Raw genomic sequence first — 26,832 nt, 5'->3', positions numbered from 1 at the left:
GTCCCAGGACTGATCCCTGAGGGACTCCGCTTGTCACTGGCCTCCACTGGGACATGGACCTATTGACAGCCACTCTTTGGGTGCGGCCATCAAGCCAGTTCCTTATCCATCTAGTGGTCCACCCATCAAACCCATGTGTCGCCAGTTTGGAGACCAGGATGTGGTGTGGGACAGTGTCAAAGGCTTTGCTCAGGTCCAGGTAAACGACATCAGTTGCTCGCCCCTCATCTATTAATTTCGTCACCTGCTCATAGAAGGCCACCAGGTTGGTCAGGCAGGATTTGCCCTTGGCAAAGCCATGCTGACTGTTCCAAATCACCTCTTCACTATTCTTCTGAGCGAGTAGTGACTCCAGGAGGATCTGCTCCATGATCTTTCCAGGCACAGAGGTGAGACTGACTGGCCTGTAGTTCCCTGGTTCCCCCTTATTACCCTTTTTGAAAATGGGGGTGATGTTTCCCCTTTTCCAGTCTGTGGGGACTTCACCAGATTGCCATGACTTTTGAAATATAATAGAGAGGGGTTTAGCAACCTCATCTGCCAGTTCTCTCAGGACCCGTGGGTGTATCCTGTCGGGTCCCATGGTCTTGAACACTTTCAGGTTCTTCAGGTGATCACGAACCTGATCTGCACTTACAATGGGCAGTTCTTCCTCCCCATCCCTGGCATTGTCTTCCATAACATCAGGAGTGTGGCTAGAGGCCCTTGCAGTGAAGACTGAGGTAAAAAAGTTATTAAGTACCTCAGCCTTTTCCTCATCACTTGTGACCATGTCACCATTTTCCTTTCTGAGGGGGCCCACACCTTCCCTAGTCTTCTTCTTCCCATTAATATACCTGTAGAAGTTCTTAGTGTTCCCTTTAACCTCCCTGGCCAGGTTCAATTCGAACTCTGCATTGGCTTTCCTAACCAGGACTCTTGCTGCTCGGGCAGCTTCCTTATATACCCCCTGTTCTACCTGTCCTTCCCTCCACTTCCTGTAGAGTTTCCTTTTAAGTAATAGTGTGTCCAGTAGCTCCTTGCTCATCCAGGCAGGCCTCCTAGCATTCTTACCTGCTTTTCTCTTTGTTGGTATACAGAGCTCCTGGACACAGAGGAGGTGGTCCTTGAATACTGACCAGCTGTCCTGGGTCCCTCTTCCCTCCAGGGCTTTGTCCCACGACACTTCGTCTATCAGATCCCTGAAGCTATCAAAGTCTGGACGCCTAAAGTCTAGGGTCATAAGCTTGGAATACTTCCTCCTGATTGCCCCAAGGATATTAAATTCAACTGCTTCATGGTCTCTGCAGCCAGGGCTGTCTGTGAGCCTCACATTGCTTACCAGCCCTTCCCTGTTGGTGAGAACAAGGTCCAGCATAGCACCATTTCTTGCTGGTTCCTCTACCATTTGGAGGAGGAAGTTGTCTTCTATGCAGTCCAGGAACATCCTGGATTGCTGGTGCCTTGCTGTGCTGTCCCTCCAGCAGATGTCCGGGTGGTTGAAATCACCCATGAGGACCAGGGCTTGTGACCTGGAAGCTGCTTCTCTTTGCCTGTGGAGGGCCTCATCTGCTTGGATCTGCTGGTCAGGTGGCCTGTAGGAGACCCCCACAGTAATATCTCCTTCCCCTGTCCTGCCTTTAATTTTTACCCATACACTCTCAACCAGCTCATCATCCCTCCCCAGGTGGAGCTCCACTGATTCCAGCTGGTTATTGACATAGAGGGCAACACCTCCTCCTCTCCTTCCCTGCCTATCCTTCCTAAAGAGTTTATACCCATCTATCCCTACATTCTAGTCATGGGAATCATCCCACCAAGTTTCAGTAATAGCCACTATGTCGTGGCATCCCAGCAGCACAGTGGCCCTTAACTCATCCTGTTTGTTGCCCAAGCTGCACGCATTCACATAGAAGCACTTCAGCTGGGCTGGCCCTGTCCTCCTCTTGTGCCAAATCCCCTCGGTTTCCACAGAATGTCCTGGTGGATCATTCGTGGCTTGCCTCAGGGCAGCAAGTTGAGAGCCCTTACCAGCTTTCCATCTCTCTCCTGCTGGTGAGCTGCCCCTCTGTTTGTCACCAGCCAGCAGGAGACTATTAACCCCTTCCCCCTTCAAATCTAGTTTAAAGCCCTATCAATGAGCCCTGCCAATTCCTGCCCCAGGATCACTCAGGTATCAGTAGGTGAGGTGTATCAAATGGAAGAAAGAAATCCAATTATTGTCTTCAGCTAACTAATGGGTAATTATAGGGAAAAGGGAGACAGATTCTTCTTTGAGACATGCAGTGGAAGGATGAAAGACCATAGGCACAAATGGCTATAAAGAAAATTCCAGTTAGAAATAAGGGAAAAAATAATTCTTCACAAGGTGAACTCAAACACTAGCACAAAGCCCAGAGATGTCAGAGATTCTCCATCCTTCATACATGCTCCAAACAACAGGTCCTGAGCAATCTGATTGAATTTCCAAGTTATCTCCCTGCTCTGGACAAACAGCTGGACCAGATAGCCTCTGAGGTTCCCTCTCAACCTAAATTTTTCTCTCACTCTCCTTCCAACTTTGCTCTTTCAGCACCTTCCCTGACCACAGGAGTGAGAATTCCCAAGATACCTCCTGGGACAGGAGGTCACACTGTCTATGGGGGAACCGGGCAGTGGGAGTGGGCTCCTTTCTAGCCATGTATTGCAGCACAAGAATAGAATAGCTCCTTTGGAAGGGACCTACAATGATCATCTAGTCCAACTGCAGAAGAACTTGTAACATGTTTAGAAAATCTGTAGAAGGTGATGGTTAATAAGGTATACAGTTTTCAGGCATGCCATTCTAACGCTAGCCTCACTGCTAAGACACTGAAGCATTTATCATCTTGTAACAACAGATATAAATTGCAACAGGAGAAAACCATTTAGCTGTGTAGCCAAAGAGAATTCATAAACATCAGGAAAGCAGCCTCTGCTCTCAGTGCAAGTGAGGAAAACACAAACAAGAAGCAGGTTGAGACAGGTGCGGTGGACACAATGTTTTGTGGGTATGTCAGCACAAACATAGCACAAGGAGTAGAAGATACACTTACCTTGTCAAAGATCTCGCGCACATTAGCCTCAGACTCGCCAAACCACATGGTGAGCAATTCTGGCCCCTTGATGGAAATGAAGTTTGCCTGGCATTCATTGGCAATGGCTTTAGCAAGCAGTGTCTTACCACAACCAGGTGGCCCATAGAACAGAACCCCTTTCGATGGGGTCATGCCAAATTTGAGGAACTTGTCTGGATGCTCCACAGGATACTGGAAAACAAAAAAACCCAAAACCCTCTTTTGATGAGCCAGAACAGGTCTGCACTTCAGAATAACAAAATGGTTTGGGTTGCAAGAGACCTTCAAAGATCATCTAGTTCTAACCTTCCCTGCCATGGGCAAGGACATCTTTCACTAGATCAGTTTTGTTTCTGTTCCTACCAATGGAATAGAATAGAGTAAAACAGGTTGGAAGAGACCTTCAAGATCATGGCGTCCAACCCATCATCCAACACCACCTAATCAAGTAAACCATTCAAACAAACACCCTATCAAGTCTCCTTCTAAACACCTCCAATGATCGTGACTCCACCACCTCCCCAGGCAGCCCATTCCAATGGGCAATCACCCTCTCTGTGTAGAATTTCTTCCTAACATCCAACCTAAACCTCCCCTGGTGCAGCTTGAGACTGTGTCCTCTTGTTCTGGTGCTGGTTGCTGGGAGACCAGCTCCCACCTGGCTACAATCTCCCTTCAGGTAGTTGTAGAGACCAATAAGGTCTCCCCTGAGCCTCCTCTTCTCCAGGCTAGGCAACCCCAGCTCCCTCAGCCTCTCCTCATAGGGCTTGTGCTCCAAACCCCTCACAAGCTTTGATGCCCTTCTCTGGACATGTTCCAGCAAGTCAACATATTTCCTAACCTGAGGGGCCCAGAACTGGACACAGTACTCAAGGTGTGGCCTAACCAGCGCAGTGTACAGGGGCAGAATGATCTCCCTGCTCCTGCTGGCCACACTGTTCCTGATGGAGGCCAGGATGCCATTGGCCCTCTTGGCCACCTGGGCACACTGCAGGCTCGTGTTCAGCCTACCATCGACCAGTACCCCCAGGTCCCTCTGGTCCCACTCTGCCTGGCCGCTCTCCAGCCACTCTGACCGCAGCCTGTAGCACTGCATGGGGTTGCTGTGGCCAATGTGCAGAACCTGGCACTTGGATGTGTTAAATCTCATACCATTGGATTCTGCCCATCTGTCCAGCCTGTCAAGGTCCCTCTGCAAAGCACCTCTACCCTCCAGCAGATCAACACCTGCCCCCAGCTTGGTGTCGTCTGCAAATTTAGTGATAATGCCCTCATCCAGATCATCAACAAAGATATTAAAGAGCATGGGGCCCAACACTGATCCTTGAGGCACACCACTAGTGACCAGCCACCAGCTGGATGTGGCACCATTCACCACCACTCTCTGGGCTCGACCAGAGACGCTACCAGAAATACTATATGAGATTTCTGGTGGGTTGAACACAAGATTTTGCCTGCTTGGTGTCACTGGAGTTTTAAAAATGGCACTGGTTTGAAAAAGCACCACAGCTAAATTGTAAAGCTGCCTTAAACAGTCTATTTCCACTCATGAACCAACTACCAGTTCAGGTAGCTTTCCAGCACACTTAACCCCAGCTTCACTCTGCCCTGCAGAAGCAAAAAGAGAACAACTCATTATCTAACCTATTTGCTATGTCCTCCACAGACAGGCAAAATATCTGATGTGAGCATTTATCCTCCACAAGAAGTTCAGAGATAGGCAATGATTTTAATGCCAGAAAATTATACGGAAAAGTACATTCTTTTATTCATACACAGGCTGTTTCTACAGTACTAACTGAAAGCAGGGACATATCAAATCCAAATCACCCCAACACAGGCAGGCACCAGAAGTTTCCACAGACCATTCATGACTTTGTTCCAGCCTCTCCTTTCATAGCAAGCTTCACAACTACTTCTCACCTGTTCCTATGGCTAATGGAAAGCCCTTCAGAGGCTCTCTATATGAAAATCTTCATCCACTTTCTGTCATATAAAGCTACCACATAACAAGATTTTTAGCAGTGGTCACACTGCTGGTCTCCACTTAAAAGAGAAGCAGGACTGCTGCTGTTTCTGCATGTAGCAAAACACCCACCAAAGCTGTCACTGTAGACTCAGGTAAAGAAAGCCTGATGCTGCTTCTGAGCACCTTCCTCCCCCTGTCTTCACACTAAGATGGATTAGCATGGTATTTTCAGTCCATTACAAGAAAATATCATTAAAATTCTGCATAAGAATGTGAAGAGGTTCTAGATTTTATTATTATAATTATTTTTCAAACTGACTAGGCAAAACACTGTTGGAGACCCTTACCTGTACAAGTTCCTGAAGTTCTCTCTTTACATCTTCTAGACCACCAATATCTTCCCAGGTGACTTGTGGCACCTCCACCACAGTCTCACGGAGAGCAGAAGGGTTGCTCTGGCTCAGAGCCCACTATTATTAGAAGAAACAGCATTATGTGAGTTCCAACATGTTATGTTCACATGCTCCAGATGAGCAATTGGACATTGCACCCAAAAGAAAGAGGGGCACTCTTGCATTACCCTGAAGTCATCCATGGTCACAGCCAGTGAGTTCATGACTTCAGCATCAATGGTTTCATCTTCTAGGTCTATGAGATCCATCTTCTTTCTGATAGCCTGAAGAGCAGCTTCTGAGCAAAGAGCAGCCAAGTCAGCACCAACATGGCCATGGGTCTCATTTGCCACCTGAAAGCAGAGCATTGATAGTGACTCATAAGGATACAAGCAAGCGCTCTACAAGGGCTCTGGTCACTCACTCAGAGGTGCAACAAAACTCTGGAAGACAGTGTTCTGATGCAAATTCAAAACAAGTGCTATCACATATTTAACAGGCAAAGACGCTGCTGCTCCATCTCCTACTTGAGATCAAAGCTGCAACTGAAATTCAGATGGTGGTGGTGTGGTTTAAGAGCTACCAGGTGGGCAGGTGGAAACCCAAACCCCCTAGGTGGGTAGAAATCTGACCCCTAGGTGGAATCTGACTCTGGGGGGAGTCACCATAATCCTGGGGGTGTCACCGGATCAGGTTATTCCCTCCCATTTTCCTGCCTCTATTTAAGGGGCAGGAACTTCCAGCTAGCTCTCTCTGGCCCTTTACCTTCCTGCCTGCGAGCTGCTGACCATGTGGTCAAGCCTGCCACATGGTCCTGGCCTACCTCCACTTGTCGGGGCCTACATCCAGAGAATCCATTGCCATCTGTGATTTGGTTCTGTATATATCAGTATTTATCCCTTTCCCCTATATCCCTGTACATTGCTTTTCTCTGAATACCTTTCATTTTTTGTAAAAAATACTTTTTTAACATACAATTTCTGTTAAAGTCTTTTGTTCACCCCTTCTACTTCCCCTGCCTACCTTTTCCCTACAGGGGCAGTGGGAGGGGGAAGAGGGGGGTAACCTACTTTCTGTCTGTGGGTTTGAGCCTTGGAAACTCAAATGGCGACAGGTGTGCAGAAGGATAACCCTGAGGACTGCAGTTCTTCATTCAGGACAGAGATTACAGTAACCATCCAGTATAATCAGAATGTTAATCCAGCTCTTTGAACACTGTTTCAAGCTCACTTTATTTTTAAAGACAATACCACAGCAGACAAACCTAGGAGGACAGTGGCAGGGCACTTCCAGACTGAACTGATAGAAGTTCATTTCACTTAGCCATGCCATTCTTCACTAGTGAGGATTTTTGGTCACTGGTAAACTAGTTTGTAGGAATCCCAGAGGTCACACATTTGCTCAGTTTCATGTTATCCTAAGTGATCATAGACAAGCTTTCATAATAGCATGTTACTCACCTGTTCCAGATCCACATCATCAGCTAGTTTCATATTTTTTGTGTGGATCTGCAGGATCTCCAGGCGCCCAGTGGCATCTGGGATACCAATATCTACCTCTCTGTCAAAACGACCTGGGGAATATAAAACATATGTTGAGCTGCTGATTCTGTGAACTGAAGGAGATGCAGTTGCTGCCTTCCTCCAACAGAGGAACGCGATGAGGAGCTGCAAACACAAACAATTTCAGAAAACACCAGAACTTTGAGTTTCTCTGCAGCATCTATCAGCAGAGTAGCAGAATCAGATCAGAGGAGTAAAGGGTTTAGCCGTTTAGGCAACATGAGACTATTGTATTAACAGGAGTTCAAGATTATATAAACACAGGGAATTCCTGTTTTTTTCCAAGCCTCATTTATAGGAAAAGATGTTTCCCCTAACCAACACATAAGACATTTTTGCTTATTGCTACCTTTGTTACCTCAGCACAGGAGTCCACAAATACTGGTAATTAATTTTTTGGAACTTTCATAGCAGTACCCAAGTGGTGAAAAACATGAATTGCCCCAATATCTGGGGAGGCAAGAAATTTATGCATTACTGCGATATTAACTAAGGTACATACACCTATGATTTTCCTCTAGCCATAGCTACACGTTTAAGAGTCCATTTTTTTCCTGCAAACTTGGCCTTGTCAACTGGTCATACATCAGACATTGATTCACACTGCAAAGTTTCAAGAACCTAAATCACAGAAACCATCAGACTTCTCATCAATAAAAGAGAAATGGGACAATTCAGAGCCTTCTGCAACCTGAGGCATGAACACTGACAACTAGTAACTGCATTGATTTCTGAAAAGGAGAAATTGGAAGAATGATTTGCATCTGAAAGACAGAGTCAGGAGAAGTTAGAGGCATCAGTGGCTTTTGAGAGGGAGAGTCAGGAGAAATTAGAAGCATCACTGGCATCTGAGAAGTACAAATTAGGTGAGTTACTGGCTTTTGAAAGAGCGAGCTAGAAAAAGTTAATAACAGTGCTGGTTTCTGAAAGAGGGAAAATGGAAGCTAGAGTAGATATCCTCATTGATGAAACCCATGCCTTAAATAGGGAGAACAGGGAACTTAAAACACTACTGGACTCAGCTGAAAAGCCAGAAAGAAAATCACAGATCTTTTACAGGACAGGACAGGAGAAGACAGGACAGAATAGGATAGAATTAACCAGGTTGGAAGAGAACTTTGAGATCATCAAGTCCAACCTATCATCCAACACCATCTAATCAACTAAACCATGGCACCAAGCAGCCCATCCAGTCACTTCCTAAACACCTCCAGTGATGGTGACTCTACCACCTGCCTGGGCAGCCCATTCCAATGGCCAATCACTCTTTCTGTGAAGAACTTCTTCCTAACATCCAGCCTAAACCTCCCCTGGCACAGCTTGAGACTGTGTCCTCTTGTTCTGGTACTGGCTGCCTGGGAGAAGAGACCAGCCCCCACCTGGCTACAATCTTCCTTCAGGTAGTTGTAGAGAGCAATAAGGTCACCCCTGAGTCTCCTCTTCTCCAGGCTAGGCAACCCCAGCTCCCTCAGCCTCTCCTCATAGGGCTTGTGCTCCAAACCCCTCACCAACTTTGTTGCCCTTCTCTGGACACATTCCAGCAAGTCAACATCTTTCCTAAACTGAGAAGCCCAGAACTGGACACAGTACTCAAGGTGTGGTCTAACCAGTGCTGAGTACAGGGGCAGAATGACTTCCCTGCTCCTGCTGGCCACACTATTCCTGATACAGGCCAAGATGCCCTTGGCCTTCTTAGCCACCTGGGCACACTGCTGGCTCATGTTCAGCCTACTACAGATCAGTACCACCAGGTCCCTTTCTGCCTGGCCACTCTCCAGCCACTCTGACCCCAGCCTGGAGCACTTCATGGGGTTGTTGTGGCCAATGTGTAGAACCTGGCACTTAGACGTGTTAAATCTCATGCCATTGGACTCCGCCCATCTGTCCAGCCTGTCAAGGTCCCTCTGCAGAGCTCTCCTACCCTGTAACAGATCAACACCTGCCCCCAGCTTGGTGTCATTTGCAAACTTACTGATGATGGACTCAATACCCTTATCCAGATCATCAATAAAGATACTGAACAGAATGGGGCCCAGCACTGATCCCAGGGGGACACCACTAGTGACTGGCTGCCAGCTGGATGTGGCACCATTCACCACCACTCTCTGGGCTAGGCCCTCCAGCCAGTTCCTAACCCTGCCGTCCTGTAAGTGCTGTGTGATTGCACTCAAGATGATCTGTTCCATAATCTTGCCTGGCACTGAGGTCAGTCTGACAGGCCTGTAATTCCCTGGTTCCCTCCTTCCAGCCCTTCTTGTGGATGGGGATCACGATGGCCAGCTTCCAGTCATCAGGGACCTCTCCAGTGAGCCAGCACTGTTGAAAAATGATAGAGAGTGGCTTGGCCAGCTCATCTGCCAGCTCTCTCAGCACCCTAGGATGGATCCCATCCGGTCCCATGGACTTGTGGGGATCCAAGCGGATTAAGCAGGTTATTAACTACTTCCTTCTGGATCACAGGGGAACTATACTGCTCCCTGACTCCATCTGCCAGCTCAGGAGGCCAGTTGTCAGGAACACATTCTGTCCAGCTATTAAAATTTGAGGCAAAGAAGGTGTTAACTACCTCTGCCTTTTTCTCATCTTTAGTTACTATGTTCCCCTCCATGTCCACTAAGGAGTAGAGGTTGTCCTTGCCCCTCCTCTTGCCATTAATATATTTGTAGAAGGATTTTTTGTTGTTCTTCACAGCAGAGGGCAGTCTAAGCTCTAAATGGGCTTTTGCCTCCCTAATTTTTTTCGCTGCATGACCTAGCAACATCCTTAAACATTTCATTTCATCTTCCTTCCAATGAGGATACACCCTCTTTTTTTTCCCTTAATTCGCCCAGAAGTTCATTGCCCAAACAAGCTGGCCATCTGCCCTGGCGGCTCCTCTTCCGGCACATTGGCACAGCCTGTTCCTGTGCCTTCAAGAATTCTTTCTTCAAGTAGGTCCAGCCCTCCTGGACCTTTTTGTTTTTAAGGGCTGTTTTCAAAGGTATCTCCTGAGTTACTTCCTTGAATAACCTGAAGTCTGCCCTCCAGAAGTCCAGAGTGGAGGTTTTCTTGCTGCCCCTCTTAGCTTGACTGTTGAGATGGGTTAACTCCCATCCTGAACACAGGGCGGGGAGGGCTTGTGAGTGCTTTGCCCTCCCTGCAGGGCGTTTCCCCCCTGGGGAAACTGAGTCTGTTCCACTCCCCCCTCCCTGCCTAGCTGGGGTATAAACTGGGGGGGGGACCATGTGGCTCAGTTGGTAGAGCATGAGACTCTTAATGGCAAGCTCGTGGGTTCAAGCTTGCAGTGGGCAGTAGTGTCCTCCCTTTTATACCCTACTTGGGCAAGGAGGGGGGAGTGGAACAGACTCAGTGCCCCAGGAGGAAAACGCCCTGCAGGGAGGGCAGAGCACTCAAGCCCTCCATCCCCTGTTTTCAGGATGGATGTTAACCCATCAAAACTGTCTATTGAAAACTCAATTATTTCATGGTCACTGGACCGCAGACAGCCTCCAACCACCACATCTCCCACCAGCCCTTCTCTATTGGTAAAAAGAATGTCGAGCAAAGCCTTACCCCTGTGTGTGTGAGCCTACACACAGCAGCTTCGATAAGAAGCTGTCCTCCATACACTCTAAGAACCTTCTAGATGCCTCCTCTCTGCTGTGTTAAGTTCCCAGCAGATATCAGGCAGGTTAAAATCACCCATAAGAACAAGGTCTGGCAATCTTGAGACAGCCTCTAGCTGCCTACAGAATAATTCATCAACCTCTTCATCCTGGTTGGGTGGTCTATAACAGACTCCAACCAGGATGTCTGCCTTGTTGGCCTTCCCTCTAATTCTCACCCACAGGGACTCAACCCGATCATCCTTGATCTCTAGTTCCATGGCGTCTAGAGCCTCCTTGATGTACAGGGCCACCCCTCCACCCCTTCTCCATTACCTGTCTCTCCTGAAGAGCCTGTAGCCATCAATTACAGTGGTCCAGTCATGTGAGTCATCCCACCACATCTCTCTGATGGCAACTACATCATAACTTTCCTGCTGTAATAAGGCTTCCAGCTCCTCTTGTTTGTTACCCATGCTGTGTGCATTAGTGTACATGCACGTCAGCTAGGCTGCTGATTTCACCCCTGACTCCAGCTTACCACCCCCAGACTCCTGCCTGGGGGGACTGGTTTCAGCCCCTTCCCCCTTCAAATCTAGTTTAAAGCCCTGTCAAGGAGACCTGCCAACTCCCTCCCTAGAACCTTTTGAGTGTGGTTGAGGTACACAGGCATATTTTGCTCCATCATCTCATTTAAAGCATGAGGAACCCCCAGGAGAGATGCAATGGGGTCAGATGGTGATAATATTCTAAATTGCAACTGGAAGATGGGTAGTGCTTGTTTATCCAAGGAGTTATGACATCACTCTCCTATGTAGCTGTCATGTAACTTCTTAACACCTTTGTTTGTCTGCAGAACTGTCGCATCACATAACTGAAGCTGACCCCGTACACTTGGATGTCTGTATGCTGTTTCTTGGAGATTTTTATTCCATTTTTAATGCCTCCAAGCTTAAAAGGTGCAGGAGCAGCTTGTGCCAATGTGTCATAAAATAAACTGGTGGGGAAGATGACTGGCCTGGCTGAAGAGGGAGCTTTTGTTGAGACTCAGGGGGGAAAAAAAGCAGTGTTTACCAATTTTGGAAGAAGGAGCAGGCAACTCGAGACAAGTACAAGGATCTTGTTAGGTCATGCATAGAGAAAATTAGAAAGGCAAAAGCCCAGCTAGAACTCAAATCTGGCCACTGTCATAAGAGATAACAAAAAATGGTTTTACAAATGTCTAAAAACCAAAAAAAGAGTCAAGGAAAAACCTTCATCCTTTATTTGGTGCAGGGGGGAACATTGCCACCGAGTATGAGGAAAAAGCTGAGGTACTTGATGCTACCTTTCTCTCAGTCTTTAATAGGCAGACCAAATATCCTTAGGGTATTCAGCCCCCTGAGCTGGAAGACAGGGATGGAGAACAGAATAAACCCCCATAATCAAGGAGGAAGCAGTTAAGAACCTGCTACAGCACCTGGACACTCACAAGTCTATGGGACCAGTTGAGATCCACCCAAGAATAGTGAAGGAGCTGGCAGAGTAGCTAGCCAAGACACCCTTCATCATTTATCAGGAGTCCTGGTTAACAGGGAAGGTCCCAGATGACTGGAGGCTTGCCAGTGTGACAGCTGTCTACAGGAAGGGACAGAAGGAAGATCCAGGGAACTACAGACTTATCAGTCTGACCTTGGTGCAAGGGAAGGTTATGGAGCAATTCATCTTGAGTGTACTCGCATGGCATGTGCAGGACAACCAGGGGATCAGGCCCAGTCAGCACGGGTTCATGAAAGACAAGTCCTGCTTGACCAACCTGATCTCCTTCTATGACCAGGTGACCCACCTATTGGATAAGGGGAAGGCTATGTGTTCCTCAGGGTTCAATTTTGGGGCCAGTCTTGTTTAATGTCATTATCAATGGTCTGGATGAGGAGATTGAGTGCTCCCTTGGGAAGTTTGCAGATGACACCAAATTGGGTGGGAGTGTTGATCTGCTCAAAGGTAGGAAGACTGTGAAAGGATCTGGACAGGCTGGATTGATGGGCCACAGCCAGTTCTATCAGATTCAAAGAGACTAAGTGCTGAGTCCTGCACCTGAGTGACAACAACCCCATGCAATGCTACAGGCTTGGGGAAAAGTGGCTGGAAAGCTGCCTGGCAGAAAAGGAGCTCGGAGTGCTGGTTGACAGCTGTCTGAACATGAACCAGCAGTGTGCCCAGGTGGCCAAGAAGGCCAACAGCATCCTGGCCTGTATCAGGAATAGTGTGTCCATCGGGAGTAGGGAGGTGATCATTCCCCTGTACTTGGCACTAGTGAGGCCGCACCTCAAATACCGTGTTGAGTTTTGGGCCCCTCACTACAAGGACATTGAGTTGCTGGAGCTGGTAAAGGGCCTGGAGAACAAGTCTTATGAGGAGCAGCTGGGGTTGTTTAGTCTGGAGAAAAGGAGGCTGAAGGGAGACATTATTGCTCTCTACAACTACCTGAATGGAGGTTGTAGTGAGGTGGGTGTTGGTCTCTTCTCCCAAGTATCAAGTGATAGAATGAGAGGAAGTGGCCTCATGTTGCACCAGGGGAAGTTTAAATTGGATATTACTAAAAAATTCTTTACTGAAAGAGTTGGCTGCCCAGGAAGGTGGTAGAGTCACCGTCCCTGGAGGTGTTAAAAAAATGAGTAGATGTGGTAGTTCAAGACATGGTCTAGTGGGCATGATAGTGTTGGGTTGACTGCTGGACTTAATCTTAGATGTCTTTTCCAGACAAAACAATTTTATGATTCAATTGCATTATGTGTAGTAATGTACTGACAACATTGATCCAGTTTCTTGGGAAGCTGCAGATTCAGTTCTATAGTATTAAAACTTTTTTTCTCACATTCTGCAGAACTATGTAGACTTAGAATCATAGAATCAACAAGGTTGGAAAAGACCTCAAAGATCATCAAGTCCAACCTCTCACTCAACACCGCATGACTAGAGACCGTGGCACCAAGTGCCACATCCAATCCCCTCTTGAACACCTCCAGGGACGGCAACTCCACCACCTCCCTGGGCAGCCCATTCCAACGGCTAACAACTCTCTCAGTGAAGAACTTTCTCCTCACCTCGAGCCTAAACTTCCCCTGGTGCAGCTTGAGACTGTTCTCTTGTTCTGGTGCTGGTTGCCTGGGAGAAGAGACCAACCTCTGCCTGTCTACAACCCCCCTTCAGGCAGTTGTAGAGAGCAAGAAGGTCACCCCTGAGTCTCCTCTTCTCCAGGCTAAGCAGCCCCAGATCCCTCAGCCTCTCCTCATAGGGCTTGTGTTCCAGGCCCCTCACCAACTTTGTTGCCCTTCTCTGGACACGTGCAAGTGTCTCAATGTTCTTCTTAAATTGAGGGGCCCAGAGCTGGACACAGTACTCGAGGTGTGGCGTAACCAGTGCCAAGTACAGGGGCACAATGTGACTTCCCTGCTCCTGCTGGCCACAGTATTCTTGATGCAGGCCAGGATACCATTGGCCTTCTTGGCCACCTGGGCACACTGCTGGCTCATGTTCTGCCAGCGCTCAATCAGCACCCCCAGGTCCCTTTCTGTTTGGCAGCTCTCCAGCCATTCCGACCCCAGCCTGTAGCGCTGCATGGGGTTGCTGTGGCCAATGTGCAGACCCCGGCACTTGGACTTGCTGAATGTCATCCCGTTGGACTCCGCCCATCTGTCCAGTCGGTCGAGGTCCCTCTGCAGAGCCCTTCTACCCTCTAACTGACCAACATCTGCTCCCAACTTGGTGTCACCTGCAAATTTGCTGATGACTGTCTCAATCCCCTCATCCAGATCATCAATGAAGATGTTAAAGAGGATGGGGCCCAGCACTGATCCCTGGGGGACGCCACTGGTGATTGGCCGCCAGCTGGATGTGGTACCATTCACCACCACTCTCTGGGCCCGGCCATCCAGCCAGTTCCTAACCCAGCACAGAGTGCTCCTGGCCAAGCCACAGGCTGACAGCTTGGCCAGGAGTTTGCTATGGGGGACGGTGTCAAAGGCCTTGCTGATGTCCAGGTAGACTACATCCACAGCCTTCCCCACATCCACCAGGCGGGTCACCTGATCATAGAAGGAGATCAGGTTGGAGAGGCAGGACCTGCCCTTCCTAAATCCATGTTGGCTGGACCTGCTCCTTTGGCCATCCTTCAGGTACGCAGCGATTGCCCTCAAGATGATCTACTCCATAATTTCCCCTGGCACTGAGGTCAGGCTGAAAGGCCTGTAGTTTCCAGGTTCCTCCATCCGACCCTTCTTGTGGATGGGCATCACATTGGCCAGTTTCCAGTCATCTGTGACCTCTCCGGTGAGCCAGGACTGGTTGATGGAGAGCGGCTTGGCCAGCTCATCTGGCAGCTCTCTCAGCACCCTAGGATGGATCCCATCTGGTCCCATGGACTTGTGAGTGCCCAAGTGGCTCATCAAGTCCCAAACTAATTTCTCGTGGATTTCCAGGGCAATACACTGCTCCCTGACCCCATCACCCAGCTCAGGAGGCCACTTGTCCTGAACTCCTCCTGCCTTACTGTTGAAGATGGAGGCAAAGAAGGTATTTAGAACCTCATCCTTTTCCTCATCAGACCTCCTGCTGTGCTGTTCAGCACTGCTGTGTGTTGAAAGGTATCTGAACTGTTTTCCCAGATTTATACAGGGTTTTTTGTTTATTGAAAGTTTTGGTCCAAAAGTTTCCAGTTGCCCAGTTCTCTTCCATTTATTTTTATCTTGTGTCCCAAACCATGTTTTAGTCTGCACAGCAGTCTCTGCATCCCGAGGGACATCTACTCGATTTCAGTGACAGCTTATGTAGCCAAAGTCTGGATGTAATTTCTTATCAAACGGCCTTATCAAAACCCCACATTTCATGTGCAGAGGGGTATGATTTACATTCATAGAATTATAGACTGGTCTGGGTTGGAAGGGACCTCTGAAGTTTATCGAGTCCAACCTCCTCTGCAGTAAGCAGGGTCATCCTCAACTAGATCAGGTTGCTCAGAGCCCTGTTGATCCTCACTTTGAATATCTCCAGGGATGGCTTGCAGCCCAGAAGGCTGTTCGCCTCACTGGCACACTACTTTGAGAGGAGTCAGATGCCCACCAAGGGAAGTTACAACAGTCTTCTGCTGTTGTGGCTGGCTAATGCACAGCTTCCAATAACTCCTCAGGAATCAATTGGTCCAAGTTCATATTTCTTTCATGAAGTGAATTATTTTCTCTATTAGATTTTGAAGCAAATCACTTAATCTGCTTTTCTTCCTTTTCCTTGCTGCTTCATGTGCCCCATTTTGTCAAGGCAGATTCATTATTTCTCATATTTCTTGTGGCATAGTGGGCTAAAGCTGCAGTGACTCCTGTATTATGGAAAGGTACTTATGTCCTAAAAAGAAAACCATTTTTAATGAGCACTAGCTCATTATTTCTACTGGTTTGCTGGGTTTAACTAATAGGCCTTGACAGGCTAAACTCTTGCAACTCTTCCTGTCAGGGAAGCTGCGGCATTGTTCTTTAATTCTCCTGTTTATTTGGGATTTGACACTGAATAGACGTGAACTTTTGTTTCAGTCGCAGGGGTTGGATGTGATTTCAGATGAGTCTGACTAATTCTTTTAAGTAAAACATCTTGCAATCAGCAACATTTCACTGATCGCTTCTTTTCATAGATAGCCTCATAGCTATTTCCATTTGAGGCTAGTAAAGTAGTTCTATTTAGTGACAAAAAACATTCTGCTTTGAACTGAAACTGGTGCCTAGGAATAACATTCTCCTTTGTCTTATAAACAAATGTAGTTTCTAAAAGACAAGGCAACAAAGAAACCTGTAGAAAATGGAGAACAAAATAGAGGGGTGGCTGGAAAGGAGGAAGCAATATCACATGGAGTCACTAATTTCTGTTTCCTTTGCCAGTTCCAAAGTGGATGACTTGTCAACTGCTATTCTGAAGCAGAAGAACAGACCCAATCGGTTAATTGTTGATGAAGCCATCAATGAAGATAACAGTGTTGTGTCATTGTCCCAGGTGTGTCATCTATAAAAGCAAAGCATTTAATCTGGTAATACGCAAGCTATTACTGTGTATTAAACTGAAATGTAGCTTTGCAACATGAATCGAAGTATTTGTGTCAGAAGCTGCAGCAGTTACAAGTGGGGGGCATGGATTATTTTGTTTTCTAACAGTCATCCATGATAAAATATATTTTGATTCTCAATTTCTACTGGTGACAGTTGGAGTTCATCTGTCCCATAAGGGGAAAAGAATCCTTGCACATGAGTTGGCTGGGTTTATTGACAAGGCTTTAAACTAGTTTCAAAAGGAGATGGGGATGTAGCTGGCCTTGCCACCAAGAACCCTGGATGTAATAGCCCAACACTTGTGGAGCAATGTGTTGCCATCTTAGATAATGAGAAGGTTTACCCCCCCCTCAAGTTGGAAAACTATGTACTCAGCTCCCTCCCTGAAATGTTTATACACCAATGCATGCAGCATGGGCTATAAACAGGAGGAGCTGGAGGTCATTGTGCTACAGAGAAACTATGATGTAGCAGCCATCATGGAAACCTGGTGGGATGACTCCCACAACTGGAGTGCTGCAATTGATGGGTACCAACTTTTCAGAAGGAATAGGATAGGAAAAAGAGGTGGTGGAGTGGCCCTCTGTATTAGGGAAACATATGAAACCATGCAAATTAATGAAGGTGATGATAGGGTTGAGTCCTTATGGGTAAGAATCAGAAGTAAGGCCAGCAAGAGTGATATCATGGTGGGAATCTGTAATAAACCACCCAACCAGGACGAAGAGTTAGATGAATTTTTTTATAAGCAGTTGAGAGAGGTTGCACAATTGCTACCTCTGGTGGTACAACTGGTGAGGGAGCCAACCAGGGAAGGTGCCCTTCTGGACCTGCTTCTTGTGAACAGGGAAGAACTTGTGGGAGAAGTAAAGGTTGGAGAGTGTCTAGGGCTCAGTGATCATGAGATGATTGAGTTCTCTATCCTTGGGGAAACAAGGAGAGGGGGTAGCAAAACTGCCACCTTGAACTTCCAGAGAGCAAACTTTGGCCTGTTCAGGAGACTGACTGACAAAGTCCCTTGAGAGGCCACCCTGAAGGATATAGGAGTCCAGGAAGGCTGGACATACTTCAAGAGGGAAGTCTTAAAGGCACACGAGCAGGCTGCCCCTGTGCTGAAAAACGAGTTGGCGGGGAAGGCGTCCGGCCTGGCTGAATAGGGACCTTTGGCTGGACCTCAAGAACAAAAGGAGAGTCTATGGCCTTTGGAAGGGGGAACAGGTCTCTCATGAGGACTATAAAGATGTAGTGAAGCTATGCAGGGAGAAAATTAGGAGAACCAAAGCACAGCTAGAGCTCAACCTAGCTACAGCCGTTAAGGATAATAAAAAATGTTTCTATAAATTCCTTTTTATTCCTTTTTCTCTTTGTGGGGGGGAGAAGGCTGGGCCTTCCTCTCAAACCCATGACATTCATTAACGACAAAAGGAGGACTGGGGAAAATCTCCATCCTTTAATAGATGCAGAGGGAAACATAGTGACTAAGGATGAGGAGAAGGCTGAGGTGCTCAACGCCTACTTTGCCTCGGTCTTTAGCGCTGGAACCAGCAGTTCCCTGGACGCCCAGCCTCATGAACCAGGAGTCAGGAAGGGGAATCAGAATTAGGCCATCACATTAAATGAAGAAGTGGTCAGTGATCTGCTATGCCACTTAGACACACACAAGTCTATGGGACTGGATGGGCTACACCCAAGGGTGCTGAAGGAGTTGGCAGATGTGCTCACCAAGCCACTTTCCATTATTTACCTGAAGTCCTGGCTAACTGGTGAGGTCCCAATGGACTGGAGAGTAGCAAATGCAACACCTTTCTACAAGAAAGGAAGAAGACCTGTCAGTCTGACCTTGGTACCAGGGAAGGTTACGGAACAGATCATCTCAAGCACCATTACACGACATATAGAGAACAACCAGGGGATCAGGCCCAGTCAGCATGGGTTTATGAAGGGCAGGTCCTGCCTGACCAACCTGTTCTCCTTCTATGACAAGATGACCCGACTGTTGGATGAGGGAAAGGCTGTGGATATTGTCTACCTAGACTTTTGAAAAGCCTTTGACACTGTTTCCCACAGGATTCTTGTGGACAAACTGGCTGCTCATGGCTTGGATGAGCACATAACTCTGCTGGATAAATAAATCGCTGTCTGGCTGAACAGGCCCAAAGAGTGGTGGCCAATGGAGTTAAATCCAGCTGGTGGCCGGTCACAAGTGGTGTTCCTCAGGTCTCAATGTTGGGACCACGTTTGTTTAACATCTTTATTGATGACCTTGAGGAAGACAGAGTGTGTCATCAATAAGTCCACAGATGACACCAAGTTAGGTGGGAGTGTTGATCTTCATGAGGGTAGGGAAGCTCTACAGGGGGACTTGGATAGATTGGATCAGTGAGCCAATGTTAATGGGATGAGCTTCAACAAGGTTAAATGCCAGGTCCTGCACTTGTCACAACAACCCCAAGCAATGCTACAGGCTTGGGGAAGTGTGGGTGGAAAGATGCCTGGAAGAAAGGGACCTGGGGGTTCTAATTGACAAGTAACTGAATATGAGCAAGCAGTGTGTCCAGGCGGCCAAGAAAACCTTCATTTAGAATAAACCAAACCAGGTTGGAAGAGACCTTCAAGATCATCGCGTCCAACCCATCAACCAATCCAACCCACCCAAACAGCTAACCCATGGCACCAAGTACCCCATCAAGTCTCCTCCTGAACACCTCCAATGACGGCGACTCCACCACCTCCACGGGCAGCCCATTCCAATGGGCAATCACTATCTCTGTATAGAACTTCTTCCTAATATCCAACCTGAACCTCCCCTGGCGCAGCCTGAGACTGTGTCCTCTTGTTCTGGTACTGGGTGCCTGGGAGAAGAGACCATCATCCGCCTGTCTACAACCTCCCTTCAGGTAGTTGTAGAGAGTGATAAGGTCACCCCTGAGTCTCCTCTTCTCTGGTTGAGCAACCCCAGCTCCCTCAGTCTTTCCTCATAGGGCTTGTGTTCCAAACCCCTCACCAACTTTGTTGCTCTTCTCTGGACTCGTTCCAGCAAGTCAACATCCTTCCTAAACTGAGGGGCCCAGAACTGGACACAGTACTCGAGGTGTGCCCTAACCAGTGCAGTGTGCAGGGGCAGAATGACCTCCCTGCTCCTGCTGGCCACACCGTTCCTGATGCAGGCCAGGATGCCATTGGCAATCTTGGCTGCCTGGGCACACTGCAGGCTCATGTTCAGCCTGCCATCGCCCAGTACCCCCAGGTCCCTCTCTGCCTGGCTGCTCTCCAGCCACTCTGACCCCAGCCTGTAGCTCTGCATGGGGTTGTTGTGGCCAATGTGCAGACCCCGGCACTTGGATGTGTTCAATCTCATGCCCTTGGATTCTGCCCACCTGTCCAGCCTGTCGAGGTCCCTCTGCAGAGCCTCTCTACCCTCCAGCAGATCAACTCCTGCCCCCAGCTTGGTGTCGTCCGCAAATTTACTGATGATGGACTCAATGCCCTCATCCAGATCATCAATAAAGATGTTAAAGAGCACAGGGCCCAGCACTGATCCTTGGGGCACACCACTAGTGACTGGCTGCCAGCTGGATGTGGCACCATTCACCACCACTCTCTGGGCTCGGCCATCCAGCCAGTTCCTAACCCATCGCAGTGTGCTCCCGTCCAAGCCATGGGCTGACAGCTTGGCCAGCAGTTTGCTATGGGGGACGGTGTCAAAGGCCTTGCTGAGGTCCAGGTAGACTACATCCACAGGCCTCCCCACATCCACCAGGCGGGTCACCTGATCATAGAAGGAGATCAGGTTGGTCAGGCAGGACCTGCCCTTCCTAAATCCATGCTGGCTAGGCCTGATCCCTTGGCCATCCTGTAAGTGCTGTGTGATTGCACTCAGGATGACCTGTTCCATAATCTTGCCTGGCACTGAGGTCAGGCTGACAGGCCTATAATTCCCTGGCTCATCCAACCGGCCCTTCTTATGGATGGGCACCACGTTGGCCAGCTTCCAGTCCTCTGGGACCTCTCCAGTGAGCCAGGACTGCTGGAAAATGATAGAGAGTGGCTTGGCCAGCTCATCTGCCAGCTCTCTCAGCACCCTAGGATGAATCCCATCTGGTCCCATGCACTTGTGGGGATCCAAGCTGCTAAGGAGAGTTCCAACCACCTCCTCATGGAACATAGGGAAACTGTGCAGCTCCCTGGCTCCTTCTGCCAGCTCTGCAGGCCAGCTGTCAGGAAGACGTTCTGTCCCTCTAGTAAAAATTGAGGCAAAGAAGGTGGAACACTGCAGATGAAGGCATGCAGTGCTTGAGAGAACTAGCGGTGTTGGAAGTTATCTACAGTGACCTAGACAATCAGTGTCCCCACAGATCCAGAGGTTGCCCCATGCACATGGGCCATGTGGAGAGAGGTGATTCAGGGTACTGCAGTGTCATACTGTAACAAGTTAGCAATGATGTATTATTTGGATCTGGCCACACAGTCTGTGGAGGTAGTGTCAGCTTGGCTTCAGAGTTTTGAGGATAATCTCTGTACCACCTCATCCCCATGAACCAGTGCCTCATCTATCAGGAGTACCCCAAGAAACCAGTCCTCTCCTGCTCCAGTCAGAGGGAAGGGGAACCCCACACACATGCCAAATGGAGCACTCTTTTTTCCTGCGCGACCAGGGGGAGGACATGAGGAAGTGGGATGGTGAACATACTTCCAAACTGGAAGCTCACATACATGAACTGAGAGGGAAGGTGGTAGTTAGGAAGGGATCACCTAAAAGGCAGTCATGGTAGCTGCTGTAGAGAGTCAAGAAGGTAATCAATGCTCTTCCAGGCAGAGAAGAACTGAGGTTACATCCCTTGATCCTGATGAAGGGACCTCTGCTCTGGCACTACCCAGATCAGACAGTGAATACTCTGATGAAAACCAGGAGTAGAGGGTCCCTGCCTTCAGCCAGGAGGAGGAAAGGGATAACAGGGACTGTGTGGATTCGATGGCCTGGCATATCAAAGCCACAGAAGTATAAGGCATTGATAGACACGTGTGCACAATGTACATTGATACCATCAGGGCATAAAGGTGCTGGATCCATCTGGATTTCTGGAGTGACATGGGGCTTCCAAGAATTGTCTGCACTAGAAGCTGACATGAGCCTAACAGAGAACAAGTGGGAAAACCACCCCATTGTGACTGGCCCAGAGGCCCCTTGTATTCTTGGCATAGATTACCTCAAGAGAGGGTACTTCAAGGACCCAAAGGGCTATCAATGAGCTTTTGGTGTGGCCATGGTGAATACAGAGAAGATCAGACAGCTGTCTACCTTGCCCAGCCTTTCAGAAGATCCCTTTGTTGTGGGATTGCTGCAGGTTGAGGAACAACAAGTGCCAATTGCTACCAGGAGGGTGCATCAGTGACAATATTGCACAAACCAAGACTCCCTGGCTCCTATCCATGAGCTGATTCACCAGCTGGAGATCCAGGGAGTGACCAGCTAGACACACTCGCCTTTTAATAGTCCCATCTGGCCAGTGCAGAAACCTGACGGAGGGTGGAGATTAACAGTGGACTATTGTGGCATGAATGAAGTGACGTCGCCACTGAATGGTGCTGTCCCAAACATACTGGAGCTCCAGTATGAGCTGGAGTCTAAGGCAGCCAAGTGGTACACTACAGTTGACATCACAAATGTGTTCTTCTCAATTCCTTTGGCAGCAAAGTGCAGGCCACAGTTTGCATTCACAGAGTCAACCAGGTTGGAAGAGACCTCCAAGATCAGAAAGTCCAACTGATCACCCAGCCCTATCTAATCAACTAGACCATGGCACTAGGTGCCTCATCCAGTCTTAAACACCTCCAGGGATGGGGGGGTGTGCAATATACCTGGAATCGACAGTCCCAAGGGTGGAAGCATAGCTCCACCATTTGTCACAGACTAATCCAGATGGCACTGGAAAAGGGTGATGTCCCTGAACTGTGTCCAGTTCTGGGCCCCTCAGTTTAAGAAGGACATCGAGACACTTGAACGTGTCCAGAGAAGGGCAACAAGGCTGGTGAGAGGCCTTGAACACAAGCCCTATGAGGAGAGGCTGAGGGAGCTGGGATTGTTTAGCCTGGAGAAGAGGAGGCTCAGGGGTGACCTCATTGCCCTCTACAACTACCTGAAAGGTGGTTGTAGCTGGGAGGGGGTTGGTCTCTTCTCCCAGGCAACCAGCACCAGAACAAGAGGACACAGTCTCAAGCTGCACCAGGGGAGGTTTAGACTCAAGGTGAGGAGAAAGTTCTTCACTGAGCGAGTCGTTCATCATTAGAATGTGCTGCCCAGGGAGGTGGCGGAGTCACCCTCCCTGGAGGCGTTCAAGAGGAGATTGGATGTGGCACTTGGTGCCATGGTCTAGTCATGGGGTCTGTGTTTATAGGTTGGACTCGATCCTCGAGGTCTCTTCCAACCTTAGTTATACTGGGATACTGTGATCTACAGTACATCAATGACATCACTGTGTGAGGTGACAAGGCATAAGTGTTTGAAAAGGGGTGTGTGTGTGTGTATGGAAATCAGGTTCTTCTGAAGGCCGGATTTGCCATAAAGAAAAACAAAGTCAAAGGACCTGCACAGGAAATTCAGTTCCTGGGAATAAGATATAGTTCACAGGGGTACAGTATTACCTGCAGGCATTGCCCAGACAACTAAAGTATTTGAGCCAGCTGGTATTGGTTACAATGCCTCAGGTTGGGACAATGGAAATGGTACTAACAACAGTACCCACCTTTAACCAAATTATGCTGGTTAAGATAAAACTGAGCAGTTTTCCTTTCTTTTCTTTTACAGATGCCCCAATGTCTTTGAATTACACCTGGGAGCAAGAATCGCCATATGTGGAGCTAGAGTATCTGCAAGGACTGCTAATGTTTTTGATTACAATATTGCTACAATTAGTTATAGTGTGAAAAATGCTAATTTTGTTAATGATATCTTATATTACAACTAATCTAATCTTTGCACAAATATAAAATGTCTACATACTTAATCCCTCCATGACTCTGCTGAGACTCTAGTAAATTGGGAAAACCCAGGATATGACAACATGATACACTGAATAGGAGAGAGATGTCAGAACACCCAAAGCTCCTCCACAGAAAATTGACATCAGCATACATTTGGACTACTGACTACAGTAATTTTTGGTCTTATGTTTGAAGAATTAAATAAGCAACTACAAGAAACATTGAAGGTGACACTATAAACCCAAGTGATTTTATATCTATTACTATTGCATATGAATGAAATATGTGGACATTTGAGTCTAACAATACTTGTTGTGTTCACATAACTGATGTAACCTGAGTTCTTAACAACTACATCATATGAAATATGTTGCCAAGGCAGCAGAGATCTAAGGGAAAATATGGAAGTGGGGTGGTTGGATTAGATTTTGAATTAGTTCAATTTTTTCATTACTGTGTTGATTACAAAGTTTGTTGCAATCTGTATTGATAATTGTCATTGTGACTTATGTTTTATGCTTCATTGTCTTATAGTAAGCCTAGGCTAAGCCAAATATTGATCTGTCAGGTGCATATAGCATCCAATTTGACAGAATTGGAGACATATGGATAAGAAGGAAAGGAAATACAGTATAAGGGATACTCCCAAAATTGATGTTATATGACCATGATTTGGGATTCCACGTTGAGTGACCATAGTCACAGGATGGATGATGTGGTAAAACAACCTAGCTCACTGTGGAATAGGAAGCCAAGTTGATTTAGCATGCTTTGAGACCAAGGTCATTTGCAATCAGCAGGTGTTTGTGTTAAATGAAGATCCATGAAACTGGCCTACCAAGAGGAAGTCTTATGAAAAGAAAATGGCCCTGGTTTTGACTAAAACTGATGAAGCAGGGCTCAAATAACAAACACTCAACTTCAAAGCAGATTCTGACGGCCAGGGTGCCTGAGCAAAGACCTTTGCTTAATTAGCTGCAATTTTAAAGTTGACACCCTTCAACTTTCCTCCCAAATCATGCTAAATGTCATCTATAAGGCAAGGACAAGTTGGGTTGGGGTATAAAACCCATGAAAGAGACACCTCTGGGGGCCATCTCCAACACCAGCACACGTCACCATTGGCACCAGTACCCAGGGGCCAACAATGGGGGCACAGCATGGACCAGCACCACCACCAGCTGCAGCAGCTGCAAGGGGGGAAAAGACAAGGATGGTTGACAGGCTGTGCTCCTTTTCCTCTACCCGAAACCTTTCTTGGTAAGAATTGCACCTTCGATGTACAGCTTAACTTTGCTGCATTTCTCTTCTGTATTAAAGCTATTGAAAAGGCCTCCGACTTTGTTAGGTGATACTCAGGATATGTTAACCTGAGATCATCTTACAGTCAGTGCATTTATCACCAGCAATCCCAAATCTGTTCTATCTGCTGCTTTGAACAACTATAATATTTAATTGCTTAAATTTTCTGAACCTGCGTCAGTGCATGTCCTTACTGGGGCACTGGAAAAAGAGAGGCAAACATTAATTTTGTCAAATAATTCCAGCAAGAGTCCTGGACTCTGAGACAGGCAAACATCAGGATCTTAACCTTAACATGGCAACCCTTTAAGCATTTCATCTTGAAATAGCCTCATCTAATTGATGAAGTAAAAAAGTATGCTACCCTATAAGTATTTTATTTCTACAAGTTCCAGCCTAACATGATACCAAGGCTGAAAATCTAGAAATTCATTTCAAACAAGTAGCTAGAGATAAGTCAATAGATTATGTAACACACAAGATACATTTAATAATCATTTCTGCTCCAAGGCCCCTGAAGCATTGCTCATAACAAAGTATGTGATACACACAAAAAAGATAGCAATTATGGTTACCAAATCGCCTGAGTGCTGGGTCAATGCTGTTAGGTCGGTTGGTGGCTGCCATAACGATTACGTGTGCTCTCTGTTTCAGTCCATCCATAAGAGTCAAAAGCTGAGAAACTATGCGACGTTCCACCTCTCCATGTGTCTATGGAGAGAAAAAATAATGATCAGACCAAAAGCTCCAAAACATAGCACAGGAGGTAGTACTGCACCAGAGCAGACAGATACAACAGACACAAGCTGTTAAGAAATATTGTGAATATCCAACTGAATTCAAGCATTAAGTTAAATACTGCTTTACTCTGTAGCCAAATGCAGAGATTCACACCAGCTGCTGCCAAAAATTATGTACTCCTTTGTCTTCTAAAAGCTTTCTTTACCTTCTCTCTCTTAGGAGCAATGGCATCCAGTTCATCAATGAAGATGATAGCAGGAGCGTTCTTCTCTGCTTCTTCAAAGGCTTTCCTCAGGTTGCTCTCAGACTCACCAGCCAGCTTGCTCATAATTTCAGGACCTGAAAAAATAATGGCACTGTGGCACCCAGAAGAGAGGCAGCTAGGCCCAAGGCATGCAGCTGATTTTTTTAGTACAATATTCACATGGAAGTAGTTTAGATTTCAAGCCAAAGCAAATACTACCAAGCAACTTCACTAAATTTGCAACTGAACTGGCAAGAACACGCAGAATTACATTTTATCATTATTCTGGTGTTTTCAGTTTACTTTAATAACGCAGCACTAGTCAGTGAGCTATCTTTAGCTGCCTCTTTCCTTAGCCTATTTCACACTTGATAAGCTTTTCTGTTATATGCCACCACACACAGTTAATGCCAGTCCTAGCTTGCAAGAGAAGCAATCAAATCATATGGCAATTAACTATCACTGCACCGGGGGGGGGGGAAGCTGTAAGCTGTCTTTTGCTTGCATTACAGATTCACAGATTGCATTGAGTTGGAAGGGACCCTCAAAGGGCATTTTGTCTAACCTTCCTGCAGTGAGCAGGGACACTTCCAACTAGATCATTCTTCCTTATGTACAACCTAAATCTACCCTGCTCCATTTTAAAACCATTGCCCCTTGACCTATTGCTACAAGCCCTTTTAAACAATCCTTTCCCAGCCTTCCTGTAGGTCCCCTCCTGTAATGGGGTTAAACAACCTTCTTCCCTACAACACAGAAGTAAGGGAGAGTAACACACCAAAAAACCCAACCAAAACCAACTCCAGATTGAGATAAAGAGTTCAGATAAAAAGAGTTTTATATAAATGAGATATTACAGATGGGTTCCACCCCTCATACTTTGATGGCATCAGATTACACTAGGCAACTGTA

The 26,832-nt window shown here is 47.2% G+C and overlaps 1 protein-coding gene across 1 annotated transcript in view; it reads right to left on the bottom strand.

Annotated features, from left to right (window-relative positions):
- The window catches only part of VCP (valosin containing protein), a 75,659-nt gene that overhangs the window by 7,865 nt on the left and 40,962 nt on the right, over nucleotides 1–26,832 (bottom strand). Inside the window, exons 8-13 of the mRNA XM_068155309.1 lie at nucleotides 25,882–26,015; nucleotides 25,511–25,646; nucleotides 6,896–7,008; nucleotides 5,624–5,788; nucleotides 5,391–5,513; nucleotides 3,054–3,266 (exon numbers count right to left, since the gene is read on the bottom strand). Coding sequence (XP_068011410.1) covers nucleotides 3,054–3,266; nucleotides 5,391–5,513; nucleotides 5,624–5,788; nucleotides 6,896–7,008; nucleotides 25,511–25,646; nucleotides 25,882–26,015 — 884 coding nt within the window. The remainder of the gene's footprint in view (nucleotides 1–3,053; nucleotides 3,267–5,390; nucleotides 5,514–5,623; nucleotides 5,789–6,895; nucleotides 7,009–25,510; nucleotides 25,647–25,881; nucleotides 26,016–26,832) is intronic.

This window comes from Melanerpes formicivorus, unplaced genomic scaffold (genome assembly GCF_026170545.1).
Source record: "Melanerpes formicivorus ecotype bairdi unplaced genomic scaffold, bMelFor1.0.p_v2 SCAF_31, whole genome shotgun sequence".
NCBI lineage: Eukaryota > Metazoa > Chordata > Aves > Piciformes > Picidae > Melanerpes > Melanerpes formicivorus.
This window is presented reverse-complemented; position numbering and strand designations above follow the sequence as displayed.